The sequence below is a fragment of the Trachemys scripta genome, chromosome 1 (genome assembly GCF_013100865.1).
Source record: "Trachemys scripta elegans isolate TJP31775 chromosome 1, CAS_Tse_1.0, whole genome shotgun sequence".
NCBI lineage: Eukaryota > Metazoa > Chordata > Testudines > Emydidae > Trachemys > Trachemys scripta.
In genome coordinates, this window is record NC_048298.1 from 71,762,024 (window position 1) to 71,781,408 (window position 19,385).

Below are 19,385 nucleotides of genomic sequence, written 5' to 3' on the forward strand. Positions count from 1 at the left end.
TGATCTGGAGCCAGCAACTTTGATTGTCTCTCATGCACATGGAACAATGGTTTTTCTACGCAGAGGCATGCAGATGAGGTAAGCATGACTGGGGGAGGGCACTGTAGCATCCCAGTGAAGCACATGGTTAAGAGACAGAGAGTTTACTTAAGGGCACAGTGCTGCTCTGGGTGGGAGGGCTGACCATCCTCACATTTAGGGAGGTCTTGCAGGAAGGTTAGAACAGGAGGGTCTCTGCCTAGCCTGAAACACTGACAAACCTCAGAGTCACAGAAGGGGTGAGATCAGATCAAGGACGGATGTTTCTCAGGTCTTTGGCTTTATTTTCGAAGATCTATAACTCTTGAGTGCTTTAAGAGTAAAGATTCTGTCGTTAAGAAATTCCTTTGATAAGCCTGTGTTCTTTGTTTTCCTGCCTCTTTGTCCCTGCAGGGACTAATCTAGAAGCTCAGAGTGCCCAGAGCCTAGGTAGTGCTCTAGGGGAGCATGTATACGCAATGGGGGGAAGAGGGGAAGTGGCTCAGGAGGTCTCAGACACTAATTTCAGGACACAGGGGAGCGAGGTGGTGGCACTCCACATCCCAAAGAAGGGTGTCAAACAAGAGGTATGAGCCTGCCCTGAACTCCTAGAACAAGAAACAGTGACTAGCTTCTACCCGTGCCAAGTGGCCTTGAAAGCACATGGGTCCACTTGCAAAAGAATGGTGACTGTACAGTACGGTACCAGGCTAGTTTGTGACACACATTATTTATTCAACAAAGAACTCTCAACTCTGATTGTTCTTGCAGATACCAGGTTGACCTTGCAGTGCTGACATAAAAAAATAAATAAATATAAACTGAAAATTCAATTAATATGGTACTGAGATTATGGAGAGGAAATAAATATGTAACAAATGTCATTTTTACAAAGTCACTTATAGTACATGCACAATAGTGCTAAAAAGTGCACTTTGATGTTTAGCTTTATGAGATTTAAAGTTACTGTAATGCTAATGCAGATTCATCAGGGTCAGACTTGTGTTTGTTTGTTTGCACAGTTGCAGGTATCTCAAAAATTCTTGAATGTCTGTCTCTGACTTGCAGTGTAGTTGTAGTTGTGTTGGTCCCAGGATATTAGAGAGACAATATGGGTGAAAAGTTCCATTGGTCCAATAAAAGATATTACCTCACCTACCTTGTGTCTCTGACTTGATTGTCAAGTTGTTCCATTCTTCTTTCCATAGCCTCGGTTTGGATGAGTACATTAGTTTATCTGCATTTACTATATAGTGTATTTTTTTCCAATCTCTTAGATCTTCATCTTCCATGTCTAACTCCTTCTCCATTCCCATAACACATTGGTAAGTTTATTAATTTTAGCTGCCAGGATTTCAAATATATCCTCCAGCAAGGTCATCACATTCTATAACCTTTATTCACTGGTATTGGTTGCCCTAATAAATCTCTTGTTCTTCACCTTGCAGAGGAACAGATTGTCTGCAAGTTTCATGGTTTGAAAAAGTGGTGTCAATGTCAGAGCTGGATTTAGCACCTGCTATGCCCTGAAGCTGGCATTTCTCAATCCTTTAGCAAATGCCTATTAATGACCATTAGCTTTTCTTGGGTGATTCTTTCCGTTACAAACTTCTGAACAGCATCAAATCCATCATATGCATCAACACACATTTTTAATGGATATAAATATATATGCACCTATCTACATATTACAGATATGCTACCATTTAAAATTGGCACTCATTATTCAAGAGCTACAGTATTTTAGATCTAAAAGGGTGATTTCTTTACATGTTTTCAAACCTGATTACAATACAAACCAATGTACACTACCAGTCAAATTCTGCCTTCAAGTAAGTATGGGGAGAATGTGGCCCTCAAGTTTTCCAGGACTGTGAAATCCTGGCCTTGCTGAAGTCAACAGCAAAACTTCTATCAACTTCATGGGGCCACAATATCAGCTTCAAGTGTATTAAGCACATTATAGTCAAAATTATAATGGTTTGTTTCCCTCACATAAAATACACCTCTATCTCGATATAATGCTGTCCTCGGGAGCCAAAAAATCTTACTGAATTATAGGTGAAACCACGTTATATTGAACTTGCTTTGATCCACTGGAGTGCACAGTCCCTCCCCCCCGGAGCACGGCTTTACCACGTTATATCCAAATTCGTGTTATATCGCGTGGCGTTATATCGAGGTAGCAGTGTATATCACACTTTCTTGTAGAAGAATTGTAGTAAACTTATCTCTTTACACAATATAAACAAGTTCTGACAAACTTGATATTCTTATGTCAGGATTATGATTATTATTAATGCAAATTAACAGGTGTACGCACACAGTTGTATTCCTTCTGCTTCATACAAAGTTAGTGCTAAAAATATACACCCATAAAAAGTCTACTATATACTTACTCTTGTGTTGTTTCTTTCAGCCTTGAGTTCTGAAATCTCTTCTTCTTTTTCAAGCAATTGCTCCCTACACACATTTAACTCTTTTGTCAGTGCGGCGAATTCCTATAAAAAAGAAATAAATATAAAGATTATTTTAAATGTACATTTTGGAGGGTATTCCCAAAATTAATCTGCATTGTAGCATTTAGGATTTAATATTTAAATACCGTATATGCTCGTTCATTAGCCCGTTCATTTATAAGCTGACCCCCCAAGATGGTTAGGTAAAAATAGCAAAAACTGTATGACCCTTTCATAAGCCGACCCTATATTTCAGGGGTTGGCCAACTTTGGCTCCTGCCTCGGCTAGTGGGCCTGGACGTTTTGTTTACCTGGAACGTTCATAGGCACAGAGCCCCTCAGCTCCCAGTGTCCGCGGTTTCCCTTTCCCAGCCAATGGGAGCTGCAGGAAGTCGCGCATCACTTCCCGCAGCTCCCATTGGCTGGGAACAGCGAACCATGGCAACAGGGAGCTGAGGGGCTCCATGCCTGCAGATGCTCCAGGTAAACAAAACGACAATGTATTAGATATTCAATTCAATGATTCCATAGAGTTTAAAATCATCAAATTTTGGTGTAGACCCATTTATAAGCCGACCCCCACTCTTTGATGCATCACTTTTTTACCAAAAATATTCGGCTTATGAACGAGTATATACGGATTTTTTAAAAGTCCAGAAAGGCAGCAGTATAAAGTTAAAACAGCATAGATAAGTATTATCGTCTATAATAATATGTATTTGTGGTTACTGGTACATAATTCATAACAATGTGTAACTAAAGGATTCTAGAAAGTTATAGGGTCAAAGTCAGCTTCTGAGCTTGGCCAGTTAAAATAGCTGAGGATCTGGCCTATAGTCTAGCAAATTATTTCTGAACATGTCAAATTATTTTGATTAGAGAATGGGAAGCAAATTAATTGCAATATCATAATCAATAACAACAATAAGCTGTTTCTATAGCACTGTCCATACAATGATCTCATAAAGCTCTACCACATTAGCATTTTAAGGTACCAATTCAAGAAAGCATCCTATTCAGGACAGCATTTAAGCATGTACTTAACTTTAAGCACCGGCTAAAGTCCCATTGAATTAATAGGTCTTTAGCAGGTGCTTTAAGTTAAGCAGGTGATTAAAAGCGGACATAAAAAGAAATGAAGTTTAGTGTACACTTAAGTGCTTTCCAAAATCAGGGCCGAAGGCACATAACTTTCTTGTGAGGTTGGTAATATTCTGTTTTTGATTTGTTTAGGTTTTAACTGATTTTTAATAAAACAATAAAAATCCCACAAAGACACTTTTTCGACAGAAACCCTGGACATGGCTAATGAAACGCACCTATTCAGAACACTGAGACATGTTTAAAATTACAATTGCCAATCAGTGAAACTGGCAGTATCTTTTTACCTTCAGACCTAAATTACCAACTAAACCAGGGGTGCTGGAACAATTTTTATAGTGGGGGCCCTGAGAGCCATTGAACCAAACTGTAAACCCTGCATATAATGGAAACCACTTCAAGTCAGGGGGTGCTGCAGCACCCTTAGTTCCAGCACCTATGAACTAAAACATAAAAAGTGATAAGAGTCCTAGAGTTTATGGCTAGAAGGGACTCCTAGATCACCTAGTCTGACCTCCTGTATACCACAGGCCACCACCACGCAAGCACCCCCACACTAAACTCAAGTTCACTTTCCTTCATATACAAGCGTATAACACCCACAACATCCCTCCTCTGAAGATAAACAGACTTAGACCAATAAAGGGAGTGAATTTCAATGACTAGACCCCTACCAAAAGCATCTTGATGACAGGCCCCTCTCTATGAAATGGAAGTATGCAACTCATGCACCTCTAGTTATGGCACCTGGAGCTTACAGCCTGGGAGAAAGCCATGTATGTATTAGTGTCATAGTGTCACATGTTATGTATGTTGTGTAATACTAAAAGCTTTAATGTTTCTATTTGACATTTTCGGTTCAAATTAAATCATCAGCATGTCAGCAGAATATTATTTTGGGGCCAGTCTTGCAGTCTTTAGTCATAAAGGACTCCCACTGAAATCAAGACTGAAGGTAAAACAGAATTTACACTATATCATATGTGAAGCTGTGACAGGGTGTGCATACCCCGCACTAGGTGAGAAAGAGTTAATCCCACACTATGGGTGGAGGAAGTCCTACCCCTCAGACTGTGCTGGACATGCTCCAACTGCTGTGCTAGTATAAAGGAGAGCAGCTCAGCTCAATCTGGGCTGGCCACCGAGGAGGAAGCACACTTGCTGGAGGCTCCAGGCCAGGAGCCGCTACAGCCCCTCACTGCAGGAACCAGGGATCTCAGGGACCAGACCGGAGAACTGCTACCTACAATTCGTTGGTGGGAGTCAGCAGGGCTGTCCTTAGGATTTATGGGGCCCTCGCAGTATTATTAAACTGGTGCCCCTATGCCCAACTTGGGGCACAGTCACCACCCCCACGGACCCCCAGAAGACCCCCCCCATTGCAGACACAACCGAGCTTTGTACACAGCAGACGCTGGGGCAGTCAAGGCTCATAGCTCAGGGGGCTGGGGGAGGAGGCAGCAAAGGATACTGAGCTGCCCGGCCTGCCTCACGGCGGTGGAGACGCACAGTTCCCCGCAGATAGCCCCATTCCTGCTCCCTCACACAGAATGCGCCGTGCCGACGCATTTGGCTCTGTGAATACGGCCCCTGCCTAAGGAGACTGCAGCGTGCGCTGGGTGTGCGGGAACCGACCCGCTCTTACCTGCTGTCCTGGTGGTGCCCCAAATGTCTGGGTACCCTAAGCAGCCGCATATGTTGCATATGCCTAAGGATGGCCCTGGGAGTCAAGAGTTCCAGGGAACTACCCGCGTCAGGGAACCTGAAACCCCAACGATATATGGACTACGGGTTCAGAAGACACAGTAGGAAGGGAACAAGAAGGCAGAGTGAGTGGTATTTCCCACCCATGTAAGGTCAGCATGTTGCAGTAGGATCCCCACTTACTGGTGGCAAACGCACTCGTCACTGACAGGGCTCTGGGCCGGGACCTGTGAAGTTGGGTGGGCCCAGGTTCCCCTACCCTTGCTGCCACTCCCCCCTTTGGTGTTGGCCCCTGTACTGGACATTGGGCCGTACAGCCCTGAATGCCAAAGGCAGCCATATTGACTCTGGCCATTAGGCCATACAGCCCTGAACCCCAAGAGCAGCCATAATGATTCTGATCAACGGGCCATACTGCTGTCAGTCTAAGAACCGTCTGGTAGACTGCAACCGCAGTCATATCACAACTCTGATCCCTCATCTTCACCCAAAGAGGGACAGGATGTGGGTCCCCCATGACAGACGCCTTTCATATAATACCATTTTCTAGAGTAACAGTCTAAAAGAAGATTATCAAGTTGGCATTCTGACAAAAGTCCCATTGAACTCTCTGGGATTGACCATTAGTCTGTTATTCTAAATTCTTGAAACCATGAGTAAACTCCTGGCCCTACTGAAGTCAATGGACTTTTTGCCATTTTGACTTCAGTGGGGCCAGGATTTCACCCACATGATTTATTTTACATAAGGCATTACACACAGCATCAAGTAGTTGTGTTATCTGGTATAGTGGAAGTTGACGGAAAAGAGACTGCCTATCTCTTGTACACAGTAAAGCACAAGGCTAAGGGTCATATGCCTCCATCATCTGAAACATGTGATTCTCTCACAAAAACTATCTGGAGACCAGCACTGCTATTATCAAAATGAACATTTTATTTTTTAAATGACAAAATAATTTAAAACATGCTTTTTGAAGTGAAATTTTAACAACAGTCATCATTTCCTGAAATGTCCCAGAAGGTGCCACAATTGAACTGAAGTCATACTTAATTACTCAAAAGAGGGAGCAGAAGATTGGGAAAAAACACATCCATCTGGTCTAGCTTATTTGCCTCTAACTTTAAGTTGAAACCAAATAAAATTGAAGTGAAAAATTGGCCGTGAACAGGCTCAGAAGGGTCTTTGCCTGTTTTATATCTCAGATGCCTCCCACTGCACTCCTGAGAGCGGCTTTAATGCAAACCACAGTGACTTCAAGGCTTAATACAGCAGATGCCATCAGTCAAGCTAGCGCTGAAAGGGTGGATCATTACGTTTTAATTACATGTTTAAGTAACTTATGGCATATTTTAGTTACCAGAAATCAGAAAGCACACTTGGACCATATTTCAAATGCTTCTTAGCCAAGCTTTAGATAATATTTAAAATAAAGGTAGTCTTTAACTTTGTTTGAAGTTTTTAACCCTGAACATGGATTTATGCTGCTGTGGTTAAGGAAAGGAAAAGCTTTGACATTCTCAACAAATTTCAGTTTAGAAACTAGTATTTGATCAAAGTAATTGTTCTAATGATGTTCTGTGAAATAATTCTCTGTCCTTTCATTTCATTTCATATTCAAGTTCTCAAGCTCTTTGCTAGGCCACAAAAACCATGTTATAACTTCAAAAGGAAACCTAACAATGTCGGTTGAAAAAAATCTAGATATGAAAAAAACAAGGAAATCCTAGTTTTGCCCTAGAAAAGTGACTATTGTGATTACTGCCTCTAATTGGCTTTGAATTGTGCACACAGCTATGCTCTGCTAAACTTCCTGTTATTTTCCTTACCCGTTCTTCCTCATCCCATCTTCACTTGTTTGTTTCATCCATGTGTTACAGCTTGTCTTTTAGGGCTAGTCTATACTGGCAACGCTAAAGTGCTGCCACGGCACTGTAAAAAATCCACCTCCACGAGGGGTGTAGCTCCCAGCGGTGGGAGCGCAGCTCCCAGCACTGGTACACTGTCTACACTGGCGTTGAAACTTGCTATGCTCGGGGGTGGAGGTTCACACCCTTGAACGAGAAAGTTGCAGTGCTGTAAACTGCCATTGTAGACAAGCCCTTAGATTGTAAACTCCCTGGACAGGGACTGACATTTACTGTATATTTGAAAAACTTAGCACAATGAGACCCCAACCCACTTGTAGCCTCTCGCCACTATTATACTATCAATGACAAATAATAATGCAGGTAAAATCAGTTTCATTTTGCTGGCCTTCATCGTCTTCAATTAGAAGCATTCACAACAAGTATCAAATACTACTGAGAAAATTATTTTACCAATGCCAGATATGTACATACTGTACACATTAACTGGTGCATTCGTTTTATTGCAATATTGTAATTCCCGGTAACCAAATTGAATATGTAGATGTACAGGATTCTTCTCAAGGCAGTCAATACGTTATGTGCAGTACAAGAGAGATAAAAAGGGTTCTTGGATGTAGTTGGCATATGCCTCAGAGGTAGTATTATTTTAACACTTTCTGTGTTTAATTGAATTATCATGTTGTAGTCTCTTTTGTTCTTTAAATTAATTAGTTCACACAGTGATAAATGGCCCTAGTTATGCTGCTACTATTGCTGCTGTGTAGCTATATCAGCACCGTATGCAATCCGGAAAGGCTAGTTTTTGAAGCAAAGAGGAACAAAAGAATAAGTGGGATTTACAACAAAAATAAAATAAAATAACAAAACACTCCACCCACTGTAATTTCTATGGCCTTCCAATATTTCGGTGGTGAAAAAACAGCTTTCAGAAACCATATTGTAAGGCATCACGTGAATTCTTCAGCTTTGTAACTCAGACGAGGTGAAACGCAAATAAGTTAATTTCAAACACTATTCTAACACGTTTTTTTATAAACTATGTTTCATGAACATTGTCTTTTTTCTATTCTGATTTCAATGTTTCATGAACATTGTCTTTTTTCTATTCTGATTTCAAAAGTTCAATCTCTTTTGGCATATTTTATATAGTATTTATATATAATATACTATATATTCTGTCAATAGATGGACTATGAGAATTATGCTCCTAAGTCACTTTTGAAAGTGGAATTTAAGTGCTTAAGTGACTTTGGTGCTTTTTAATTTTTTAGCCACAGCACCTACGTTTGTCTAGGCAGTTTATTGTAGGTTTGATATATTATCAGAAAATGGCAATCTGACTAGAACTTTGTTATACACAGAAAAATGATAAAAGACAAAAAAATCACATCACTTATGGGTGAACACTTTTCACAAAGAAATCATTTTATGTGACCTATCTGTCCTCATCCTCAAAGGAAACCTGCACAACACTTTCAAAAGACAAGACTGGAAGCTTAAATTCATAAATTTGGTAGACACTAAAAAGCATGGACTGATAAGACATACTGCATGTATGACTTATTATAACAATCTGTAACCCATTAACCCTCCCCTCCCCAAAAGCTGGAATGGTCCCTCAAAATATGCGCTAACTACTTATGCTAAACAATCTGTTCCACCTTGTATTTAGCAGTGAGTATGTTTCCCAGACCTGAAGAAAAGCTCTGTGTAAGCTCAAAAGTTTCTCTCTCTCACCAATAGAAGTTGATCTAATAAAAGATATTATCTCACCCACCTTGTCTCTCTAATATCCTGGGTCCAACACAGCTACAACAACAATGCATATATTTAAAGGATGTCATTTAACCATTTACCAAGGGACAATATTATATTTAACATTAATATAAAGAAATAAAAGTCAGTTTAAATGAGATACTCAAAACATATATATGCTCTTTCTATACACCCTTCTGGAAGATAAAAGTTACAGTCCTTCAATCTCAAACCCTACTGATAGCCTTGCTATATATTTTGTGTACTCATATCACAGTGCATGGGAGATTTCTAACTATATCCTAATGTTTTGACAGATTTCTCTATTTTAGCTATAAATGTTATGCTTTCAAAAACTCATGAAAAAGAAGTTAAAAGTAATATTTTAGCATATTTCATATTCCATCCTCCAATTCATAGTCTTTAATAAACAAATAAGTCAAGTGACTACCATCTAAAATCCTGTAGTTACTGCTTGGGGGTTGTATTATGGCTATACTCAGCTTTATTAATGACCAGATGTAAACTCTTTTTTGTTTGGAACTTAAATGCTTTAGGCTGATGGCATATGCTTGGATGCTGGGAAGGGTGTCAGCTGATGTCAAGGATTACACATGTCACCTGATGATTTAGGATGATTCATAGTGATTAACTACAGTAAGGCAGAGATACAGTCTGATAATAGACTTTTTGTTCTTTAGTTTTAATGTCTATATGTATTAGTAGTTAGATATGGACATATGGACTTATCAGGTAATCTGTTCATCACTATACCAAATGCAAGATTGGTCCCTGCACTATGTGTCTAGTGCTCTGGCTGTCCAATTTTGAATAATTATGCAACAGAGTTTCCAGTACTTCATTTGGGGGACTATCCTACGGTTTTACAGAACTTACCCTAAGAATATTTTCTTGGTCATCAGCCTAAGTTTCCCATTGTTTAATTTCAAGTGACTACTCTCAGTTATACGTCTAGGGATCACCATAATTATCTTCCACACATGGGTAAATGTAGGCCCATACGGCATACCAGTACCGGCATGTATGCTGACGGGCTGGGGAGGGGTCAAAAGGAGCAGTTGCCCCAGGCTTGGCAATTTAAAAGGGCCCTGGGCTCCCGGCTGTTGTTGCTACCATGGCAGCAGGGGGCGGCTCCAGGCACCAGCGCACCAAGTGCGTGCCTGGGGCGGCAAGCCGCAGGGGGTGGCCTGCCGCTTGCTATCAGGGTGGCAGTCAGGCTGCCTTCGGCGGCATGCCTGCGGGAGGTCCGCCGGTCCTGCGGTTTCGGCGGCGGGTACTCTGAAGGCACAGGACTGGCGGACCTCCCGCAGGCATGCCGCTGAAAGCCACCTGACTGCCATGCTTGGGGTGGCAAAATACATAGAGCCGCCCCTGGTGGTAGCAGCTGGAGCCCTGGGCCCTTTTAAATCACCGCAGGAGCCCTGGGCAGCACGGGCCAGGCAGTGCGGATGGGCTGGCTGAGGGAGGCTGACCCCCCAGCCCTGCCCCTTCCAGGGGCCTGGAGTCGGGTCCCCATAACAGTAAGTGTTTAATACTACTTTAACCTCTGCTTACACGTCATCATTTACAGCCATCAAAAAGCTGTAGAATATATTCATAGCACTGAGTAGTCCTCATTTGGCCAAGATCCCTATATACAGCTTTCTAGATCTTTTCCAGGAGTCAATCCACAAGCCCCTTAATTATTTTAGTTTTGTTGTTCTCTGAATTTCCTCCATGTTGTTGATATCTTTGTGGTGCTGATATTTACAAAGGCAGTTACCTCTTCTTGCATTAAGAGCTAAAGAACATTCAGTTCCCTTTTTATCTGAAATACTAGATAGCACCCAGTCGTCAAGAGTTTTGACTTCTCTTAATTGAAAGGTGACAGAAAGATTTTCTTCTTGGAATTTACATAGTAAGACTTCTACAGAGAATGTCTCACTGTAACAGTGGATTTGACCTTGGTCAACTTAATAACTTAGCTAAAATTTCACAACAAGCTGCTTGTGAATTCATGCTTCAGAAAAACATGCGTAAATGCTGGAATTCTTTTAAAGTGCATCATTTAAGTCTGGGATGTTGTCTGAGTTATGTATGTACATGTAAATATCTCCAAAGTATGAAAAGCACAAGTTGAAAGCAAAGAAATATATGTTTTGTTTTACCCAGTTATGTAATAGCATGTGATGGCAATGACCTCTGCTCTTGCATTTGCCTCCTAGATGTACAGGAACCAAAAGAATACTGTCATCTAAAATTACTGTTTGTAGCAGAAATGTTGCATAGTCAGTCATAGTTTAGGACCCCTGAAGGTAGAATCTGCCGCATAACTAATACAATTTGACAAGCACAACTGCACTCTTAAAGTTGATACAGAAGTTGTTGGACTATGAAGCCAATTAAGGAACTAAACAAGATTAAAACTATATGGAAATTACTCAGCTGTTTGCACTATTTTTATATTATAATATGAAAAGACTAATAAAGAAAAATTGCTAATGACATGAAACATAGGAAACTGCAATTATTTTGAAGTCTGAATAAACATACTGCAGGAAGTTAGATTAGTCTATTTACTCTGTTGAATATTTCCCTGCTCCCAATAGCTCACTTGAGATATAATAGACACAATGTGACTGAAAAATAGTCAAATCAAAATGTCAGATTTTCATTTACGTGTGCATATCTTTGAAGAGCTGGCAGATCTTTAAAAAAGTTCTAAATTCAGATGTAGTTGAGAACCATTCAGAATCATAAAAAAATATAGGAATGTAGGGCTGAAAGGGACATCAAGCAGTCATCAGGTTCACACACACCCTCCCCCACCAAGTCAGGATTAAGTATACCTAGACCATCTCTAGCAGGTGTTTCCTCTAACCTGTTCTTAAAAACCTCCAGTGATGAACATTCTACAGCCTCCCTAGATAACTTGTTCCAGTGCTTAACTGTCTTTGTAGTTAGAAAGTTTTTCCTAAGAGCCAACCTAAATCTCCCTGGCTGCAAACTAAGCCAATTACTTCTTATCCTTTCCTCAGTCAACATGATCATTTTTATAACAGCCCTTAACATATCTGAAGACTGTAATCATGTCTCCTCTCAGCTTTGTCTTCTCTAGACAGAATACACCCAGTTCTTTCAACCTTTCCTCATAGGTCATGTTTTCTAAACCTCATCACTTTTGTTGCTCTTCTCTGGACTTTCTCCAATTTGTCCACATTTTACTTAAAGTGTAGTGCACAAAACTGGACACAGTACTCCAGCTGAGGCCTCACCAGTGCCAAGTAGGTGAAACAGATGGACCAATTACCCCCCACATCCTACATGTGACATTCCTGTTACAACATGTTAGAATGACATTTGCCATTTTTTGGCAACAGCATCATACTGTTGACTCATATTCAATTTGTGATCCACTACAATCCCACATCCTTTTCTGCAGCACTACTGCCTAGCCATTATACTCCACATTGTATTTGTACATTTGATTTTTTTTCTTCCTAAAGTGTAGCACTTTGCACTTGTCTTTATTAAATTTCATCCTATTGATTTCAGACTAATTTGCCAATCAAGATCATTTTGAATTCTAATTCTGTCCTCCAAAGTGCTAGCAACCCATCCTAGCTTGAATGGTATTTGCAAATTTTATAAGCATACTCTCCACTCCATCATTTACATCATGAATATAAACATTGAATAGTACCGGACCCAAGACAGACCAGAATACCTAAATGTTTTACAAAATGAAAACTGAAGCTGCTTGCTCATTTACTGGGCACTGTGTTAACTCCCAGTTCAATAGACAGCTACTAGAGTAGATCTATAATTCCTCCAGTACAGGAAACAGAAGTGCAACCTGAGATCAGAGGGGACCAAGCTCAGCAGAAAGCCAAAAGATGCATGCAAGAAGGAACAGAAGTCTGGAGGTATTTGCTTGGGAGCTGGCTGTGAAGAAGGAAGGCAGCTTGAGAGCTGGGATAACTGCAGGAGAAGGTCACAGGGCAGTGATCCGCAGGCAGGCAGGAGAGTGTGAAGAGGTTACATCAAGAATTTACTATCTCTAAATCTCTGTTGTAGATTGCCTCTAGTGGCTGGGCTAGGAACTGATTTGTTTGCTTAGCATAACCACTAAAGGAAATGCACCTGGTGTATTTTACCTTTTAGTTTATAGATTCTAGTGCTGGGAGCACCTTCGCACTTCCCTTCAAGCTTGTAGTACACCCAGGATACTACCAGACTAGAGCTTGGCAAATAATGGACTTTTTGGTTAAATGACAACTTTGAAAAGCTGAAAAAAAATTGTTTTGAGTCAAAGAAAACATGTGTTGTGACAAGATTGAAGCATTTAATTTCCATTGTGATCATTTTTAAACATTTGATTTTTTTTAAAAATTGAAACTGCAAGTCATTTCAATCTGAAAAATTAAAATGTTTTGTTCTAAAAAAATGCTGAAACAAAATGTTTTGAATTTTTTTAAATTTTTGGTGTTTTTTTAGAAACGATCACTTTGGCAACATTTACATGAATTCACAAAATGTCACCATATCAGCATTTTTCACTTTGAAATTACTTTTCGTTTCAAAATGTTTAAAAAAAGACAAACGTTTAAAAGGGTCAACATGGAAATGAAATGTTTCGATCTTGTCAATGCTCAGGTCAGCGGGTTACTACTTCACCAAATGAAAATTTCTCTTGATTCAAGATTTGGTATTTAGTTACATTTTTATACTGATATGGTATCAACTGATCCCTTAAATAGTGAAAATGTCAATCTTTTTCTGATCTCATGTGCTTAGGTTTCTCCCAAACACCACCAGTTTAAGAAAACAGGCATTAATACCTTCACATATTAATTGAGATCCATGGTACACCCACACCTTGAGTACTGCATGCAGTTCTGGTCACCCCAGCTTAAAAAGATTGGAAAAGGTACAGAGAAGGGCAACAAAAATTATTAGGGGTATGGAACAGCTTCCATATGAGGAGAGATTAAAAAGACTGGGACTGTTCAGCTCAAAAAAGAGATGACTAAGAGAGAATATGATAGAGGTCTATAAAATCGTGAATCATGTGGAGAAAATGAATAGGGAAGTGTGATTTACTCCTTCACATAACACAAGAACCAGGGGTCACTCAAAGAAATTAATAGACAGCAGGTTTAAAACAAACATAAGGAAGTACTTCTTCACACAATGCACAATCAACCTGTGGAATGGTGCCAAGGGCTGTTCTGAAGGACAAAACTATAACAGGGCTCAAAAAAGAACTAGATAAGTTCATGGAGGATAGATTCATCAATGGCTATTATCCAAGATGGTCCTGGATGCAACCCTATGCTCTGGGTGTCTCTAGCCTCTAATTGGCAAATGCTGGGAGTGGACAACAGGGCATGGATCACTCGATGATTGCCTGTTCTGTTCATTCCCTCAGAAGCATCTGGCATTGACTAATGTTGGAAGACAGAATACTGGGTTAGATAGACTATTGGTCTGACCCAGTATGGCCATTCTTATGAGATAGCTCAGGGATTTTTTGCTTATGATAGGAATTTATTTTATACAACTGAAATGTATTGTGAAAATCTCTAAAATCATATCATTCTCTGTTCATCCAGGTTTTGGGTTTGGACATGTAACCTTGCTTTATAAAACACAGGGTACACACACAAAAAATTACCAATGTGAGATTTTTTTCCTCATAAACTTTCAAAGTGATTTTCAGTCAAATTAAAGATTTAAGTAGCTTTGAATTTTCACTTCTTTTCTTCTAAAATGACAATGATCAGCTTTAATGAAAATGGTTTGTGTTCAGAACTCATTCTAATCTGAACTATATGTTAGATTGTAAATTTGGGTATAATCTTCTGAAATGTAAATTAAGAATAAGAAATTAACTAGAAATCTTGAAGGAAAATGTCGGGATTTTCTTCTTTTATGAGAAACTTGAGCCATCTGATCGTTTGTCAAAATGCAGTGTATGAATATATTGCCAGACTCAGAAGTAAATGTTGTATGCAAAATAGGTAAGTCATAGGTTTGCTGGCATTTAGATATTCTGTTGGCAGAACAAGCCAATTTTCCACAGCTCTGACTGTGTAAAGCAGGAAGCGTGTTCAACAAGATGCTGCATATTAATTAAAAAGATACTAATGTTGGATAGCTGGTTTGGAAGAAATTTGACATGACAATACAAAAATAAAAATGTTAACTGACCCATGTTAATGTTTTTCCCACCAGGGCAAGGAAAAAAGAGAGAGAAATAAAATATATGCATAGAAAGGTAAAACCCAGAATACTCATTATGGGTTAGAACCAAAGCCTGTTTAAGTCAATGGAAAGGTTGCCACTGATTTTAAGGGCTTTGGATCTGGCCTTATTTCAAAAGCTTGTTTTAACTCTATGCAAAACTCAAATAAGTTTACATTGTTATAGAAAAATACACAGGTCCTAATGAAACGTGAACTCTCACATATCATAGAAGCTACAGATGGTTTCAATTTGGCTTCCATATGCAGCCAAAATATTTGTGATGTATTCTGAAATTAAAGAAACTTATTTAAAGCTTTTAACTATATTAATTTAGACAAAATAATGCTATCATAACAATGGCTTTGTATTTGGGAAATAGAAACCTATATTAATTTTTGTAAGTGTTATTCTTTTGCCTCCCTCAGTAAACAAACCAGACAATCAGTTTGAATCACAAATTCAGACACAGTAAGAGCAAAGTGCATTCTTGACTTCACTGCACAAATTTATACTGACTTCAGCTAAGTCTGAATTCAGCCCTGGATGCCCAATGAAGAGAGAAACGAAATATTCTCAAAATAAGTACTAGGATACAAAAATGTTCTTTATTTACAGGTGGGGAAAAGGAATGAATCCTTATAAAGACAGACTTCTAAAGGTTTTTTTATTTGACCAGCACAAACTACATAGACAGACTTGCTTCCCTGCATATTTGGATTTCATCTCTCACTCTAACAGAAGAAACCTTCTTCAACATCTCACCATTAGGTCACATGGGCTTTGTTTCACCTAATTCCGGGTGTTTTGGTTTAATTATTCTTCAATGGGAATTTTACTTTAAAAATAATCTATATGCTCTATTCAGTCATTTAAAACAAAATAATTAAGTTTTCATTTTGGTACTTCTGCCACTACCAGTCCATAAATTCCTGGCTTCCTGTCCATTCCCTCCTGTTACTGTAGTGGCAGCTGGACACTCTCTAGCCTTCTAGATGTAATTCAATGTACACCCTTTTACAAACTGGTCAAAGGAGCAGTATTTGAATGTAAAGTAGGTTTAATGGCACTGGTCAGTTTCAAATCACATCTAAGGTTTGGATTAGATTTTATAATCTTTAAATCTTGCAAGACGTAGGGAGATTTTGGCAGGAATCACCTGCCAAAGAGTTCATTTGCTCTTCTGAGATTTCAGTTACATAAAAACTGGAAAATATGCCACTTCTAATTTTGGATCCAATCAGGAAGCAACAAATAAAGATTTGCTACCAGAGTTTTGTAGTGATGCATAGCTAGCTTAATCTATTACATACAATTTACATGGAAAGTTTCCTACAATGCTCCATAAGTGATTTCCAAGAGAAACCCTTTTTTTTACAACAAAGAGATGATTCAGTCACCCTCTTTGCTCATCAGGTGGTTTCCCCACCCCCCCAAGTAGCTTTACCACTGGTACTAAATTATGTAAACAAAGTTATTTTATGATGTGGTCTTGAGTAACCTCCAACTTGATTTGACAGTGGCATTGAATTTGATTTAAACCATCCTTTAAGATGTGAATGTAGGTGATTTTTCAGCTGAGTTACTCATATCCTATTTTTATACAGATGTTAAACATGCTTCAGACTATGAAGAAATTACCTCTGTAGGTTCGGCTTATTTACTGCCCTGCAGGGTACCCAGCATGTGGAAAGTGTGATTAAATGTGACACTGTGAGAGTTCATGAATCCACAAAGGAAAACACACAGACTGAGGATTTCTGTTATGTAAGATATAAAAATAATTCAGTAAGATGATATAGCTGTGACCCCACGGTTACAGTATTATTACTTTCAGAAATGCAAACATTAACTGAAGATATGAAAGATATAGACACTTACCTATATATAAACATATGGTATATTGAACATTCTATAGCAGAAGTATTCCATAGTAAGAGGATACAAAACAATTCTAACCTATCCACAAGCACAAAATATTGCCAGTAAATGGATTCAGCACAGGATGTATGGAGAACGACAACAAAGTTTTCTGAAATAGAGCAATTTCTTCTTTAATTACTTGATGAATCAATAGCAAATTTTTGAACCAAGACCTGCAAATATGTGCAATAAGATATTGTTTTCTCTGAAAAAAAATTGGGTTTGGGTATCATTCTGTACGCTGTTGCCCAAGACAACAACAAAGCAGAAGAGGGTGGAACTGGCAATATATATACAACTAACATCATGGAGAACCCCCATTGATTTTAGATGCATATAATTGGGGTTCATTTTGGTCACACACGGCATGGCTTCATTTAAAACGTTTTGTAATTTCAACATTAGAGTGCTTTGTTAGCTGTTGTTTTTGTTAAAAAAAATGTGACCCCAAAGTCTCAAAATTACGTTTTTTAGAAGTCATGGAGAATAAAATCTTTAAAAATTGTTTGACATCCTTTTCGTATTTTCCAACAGATGCAAAAGAAGAAACCATGTAAATACTCTCAAAACATCACCTAGGGCCTAATATTGGGAAACATAAATGTTCCCTATGTTTATGCTTCATGTGCCTCAAGTGTCTCTTTAGCACTACTCAAAATTCTTCAAAAACTCCTCTAAAGCAGAGATTAATAACCCAATTTACCAACACGCTTTCTGCATTCAGAAAGATCAGTGCATTGTTGACCTTTGAAACATCTGAATTAATTAACAGTGTTTCAGTTTTTGTTTTGAACGGTTTTTGGGTTTGTTTGCTTTTAAAATGACATAAGCTTCTGTTAATATTATTATATTGACAAACTTTAAAGCTTAAAGCTTCCCTGTATGAAGCTTCTCACTGTAGTCCTTTGTGTCGAACAAGATGGTATTCTAATTACTAATACAGGAATAACAATATGTATATTTGACCATATAGTAAGATTTTGCAGTGTTGGACATGTACAATCAAACTTATATTCTGTTATGAGAAGTCATGGTATGGAGAGCTTACAATGTTACCAGGGATATCAATTTTTTTAAAACAGGAAATAATACTATGCAGAATGAGTAAAATTCAAACAAGTGTGAAGGGGGACCAGGCAAGACCCTCCACAATTATTAAGCCCCTTGAGGGCTACCAGCAGAGTAACTACCGGTACTTAGTTTAGTAAAATCTCTGCCACTCACCAGCTGTGGAAGGATTTCTACGGTGGCCTCACAGAAGCGGGCACATAGGTGGATACTAGGGGAGGGAGCACACAATCTAGAGATCCTAGCCCGTGGTGCAGATGGTTATGATCGTGTTTAGCCCAGAGGCTAGTACATCAGGGAAGCTCAAAGGAGTTGGGATCAGTACTGCAGCCTCATATTTTAATTACAGGTTGAGGTGAGTTTTACCACCCCAATGCCCCCCTCCTCCAACCCTCTACACACACACTTTAACCACATGAGGTCCAATTCCTCAAGCTTTTTGCCGATAAAGGGAATTTAACCCTGAGAGCATCTGTTTTTCAAACTTATTATAATGATTCAACTTATTGCTCTAATTTTCTTGTCTCACAGGACTTCATACTCATTAGTGGGGAGAGAACTCGGGACCTTCTGTTCAGAAGGTACAAGCACAAACTGCCAGAGTAGATTTCACATCAACCAACTGCAGTAAAAGTATTTGTTTAATTTACACCCTCTGTCGACCAGTTATTAAGGAACAGAATATTCACAAACACTTAAACAGTTCTGACTTTCTATTCACTAAGGAGCATTAGAACACATACTTGCTGTCCTTCGAGTCATTACAATGCATTTTATTACATTCTAACTAGACAGCAAATTTTTATTCTAAATATTGAAGTTATCTTTGGTACAGCAACCTCCCAATATTATAAAATTATTTATTTTCATCTGTAATCCAATAATTCTCATCTGTAATCCAGTACAAACAAATGGAAGATTTTCTTGAATTTTTTTGTTTTTTTAAACAAAAGTGTTACAGGGATTAGACGTTGTACTGTATGTAAATTTCAGCTCAACACATCTTTATGAGATCATGAGCTAAGCACTACAATTTCCAGCTAAACACCTCTTTTTATGAGTTTATAGCTCAGCTGTCAGAAATAATGAGTTTTTACTTATGACAGCTGAACTATAAACTCATAAAAAGAGATGGTTATAATGAGAATGCTAATATGAGGGATATTAGCTAGAGAAAGCTTCACCAATATTAAAAATGGACATGTTTGTCCCATTTTCTGACAACTGACCCTTAATGGAA

The 19,385-nt window shown here is 38.9% G+C and overlaps 1 protein-coding gene across 7 annotated transcripts in view; it reads right to left on the reverse strand.

The window, feature by feature from the left end:
- Positions 1-19,385, reverse strand: part of PPFIA2 (PTPRF interacting protein alpha 2) — a 634,690-nt gene that overhangs the window by 289,267 nt on the left and 326,038 nt on the right. For all 7 annotated transcript variants that reach the window (XM_034772198.1, XM_034772232.1, XM_034772206.1 and 4 more), the window contains one exon: positions 2,418-2,519. In XM_034772198.1, the coding sequence (XP_034628089.1) occupies positions 2,418-2,519 (102 nt within the window). The remainder of the gene's footprint in view (positions 1-2,417; positions 2,520-19,385) is intronic.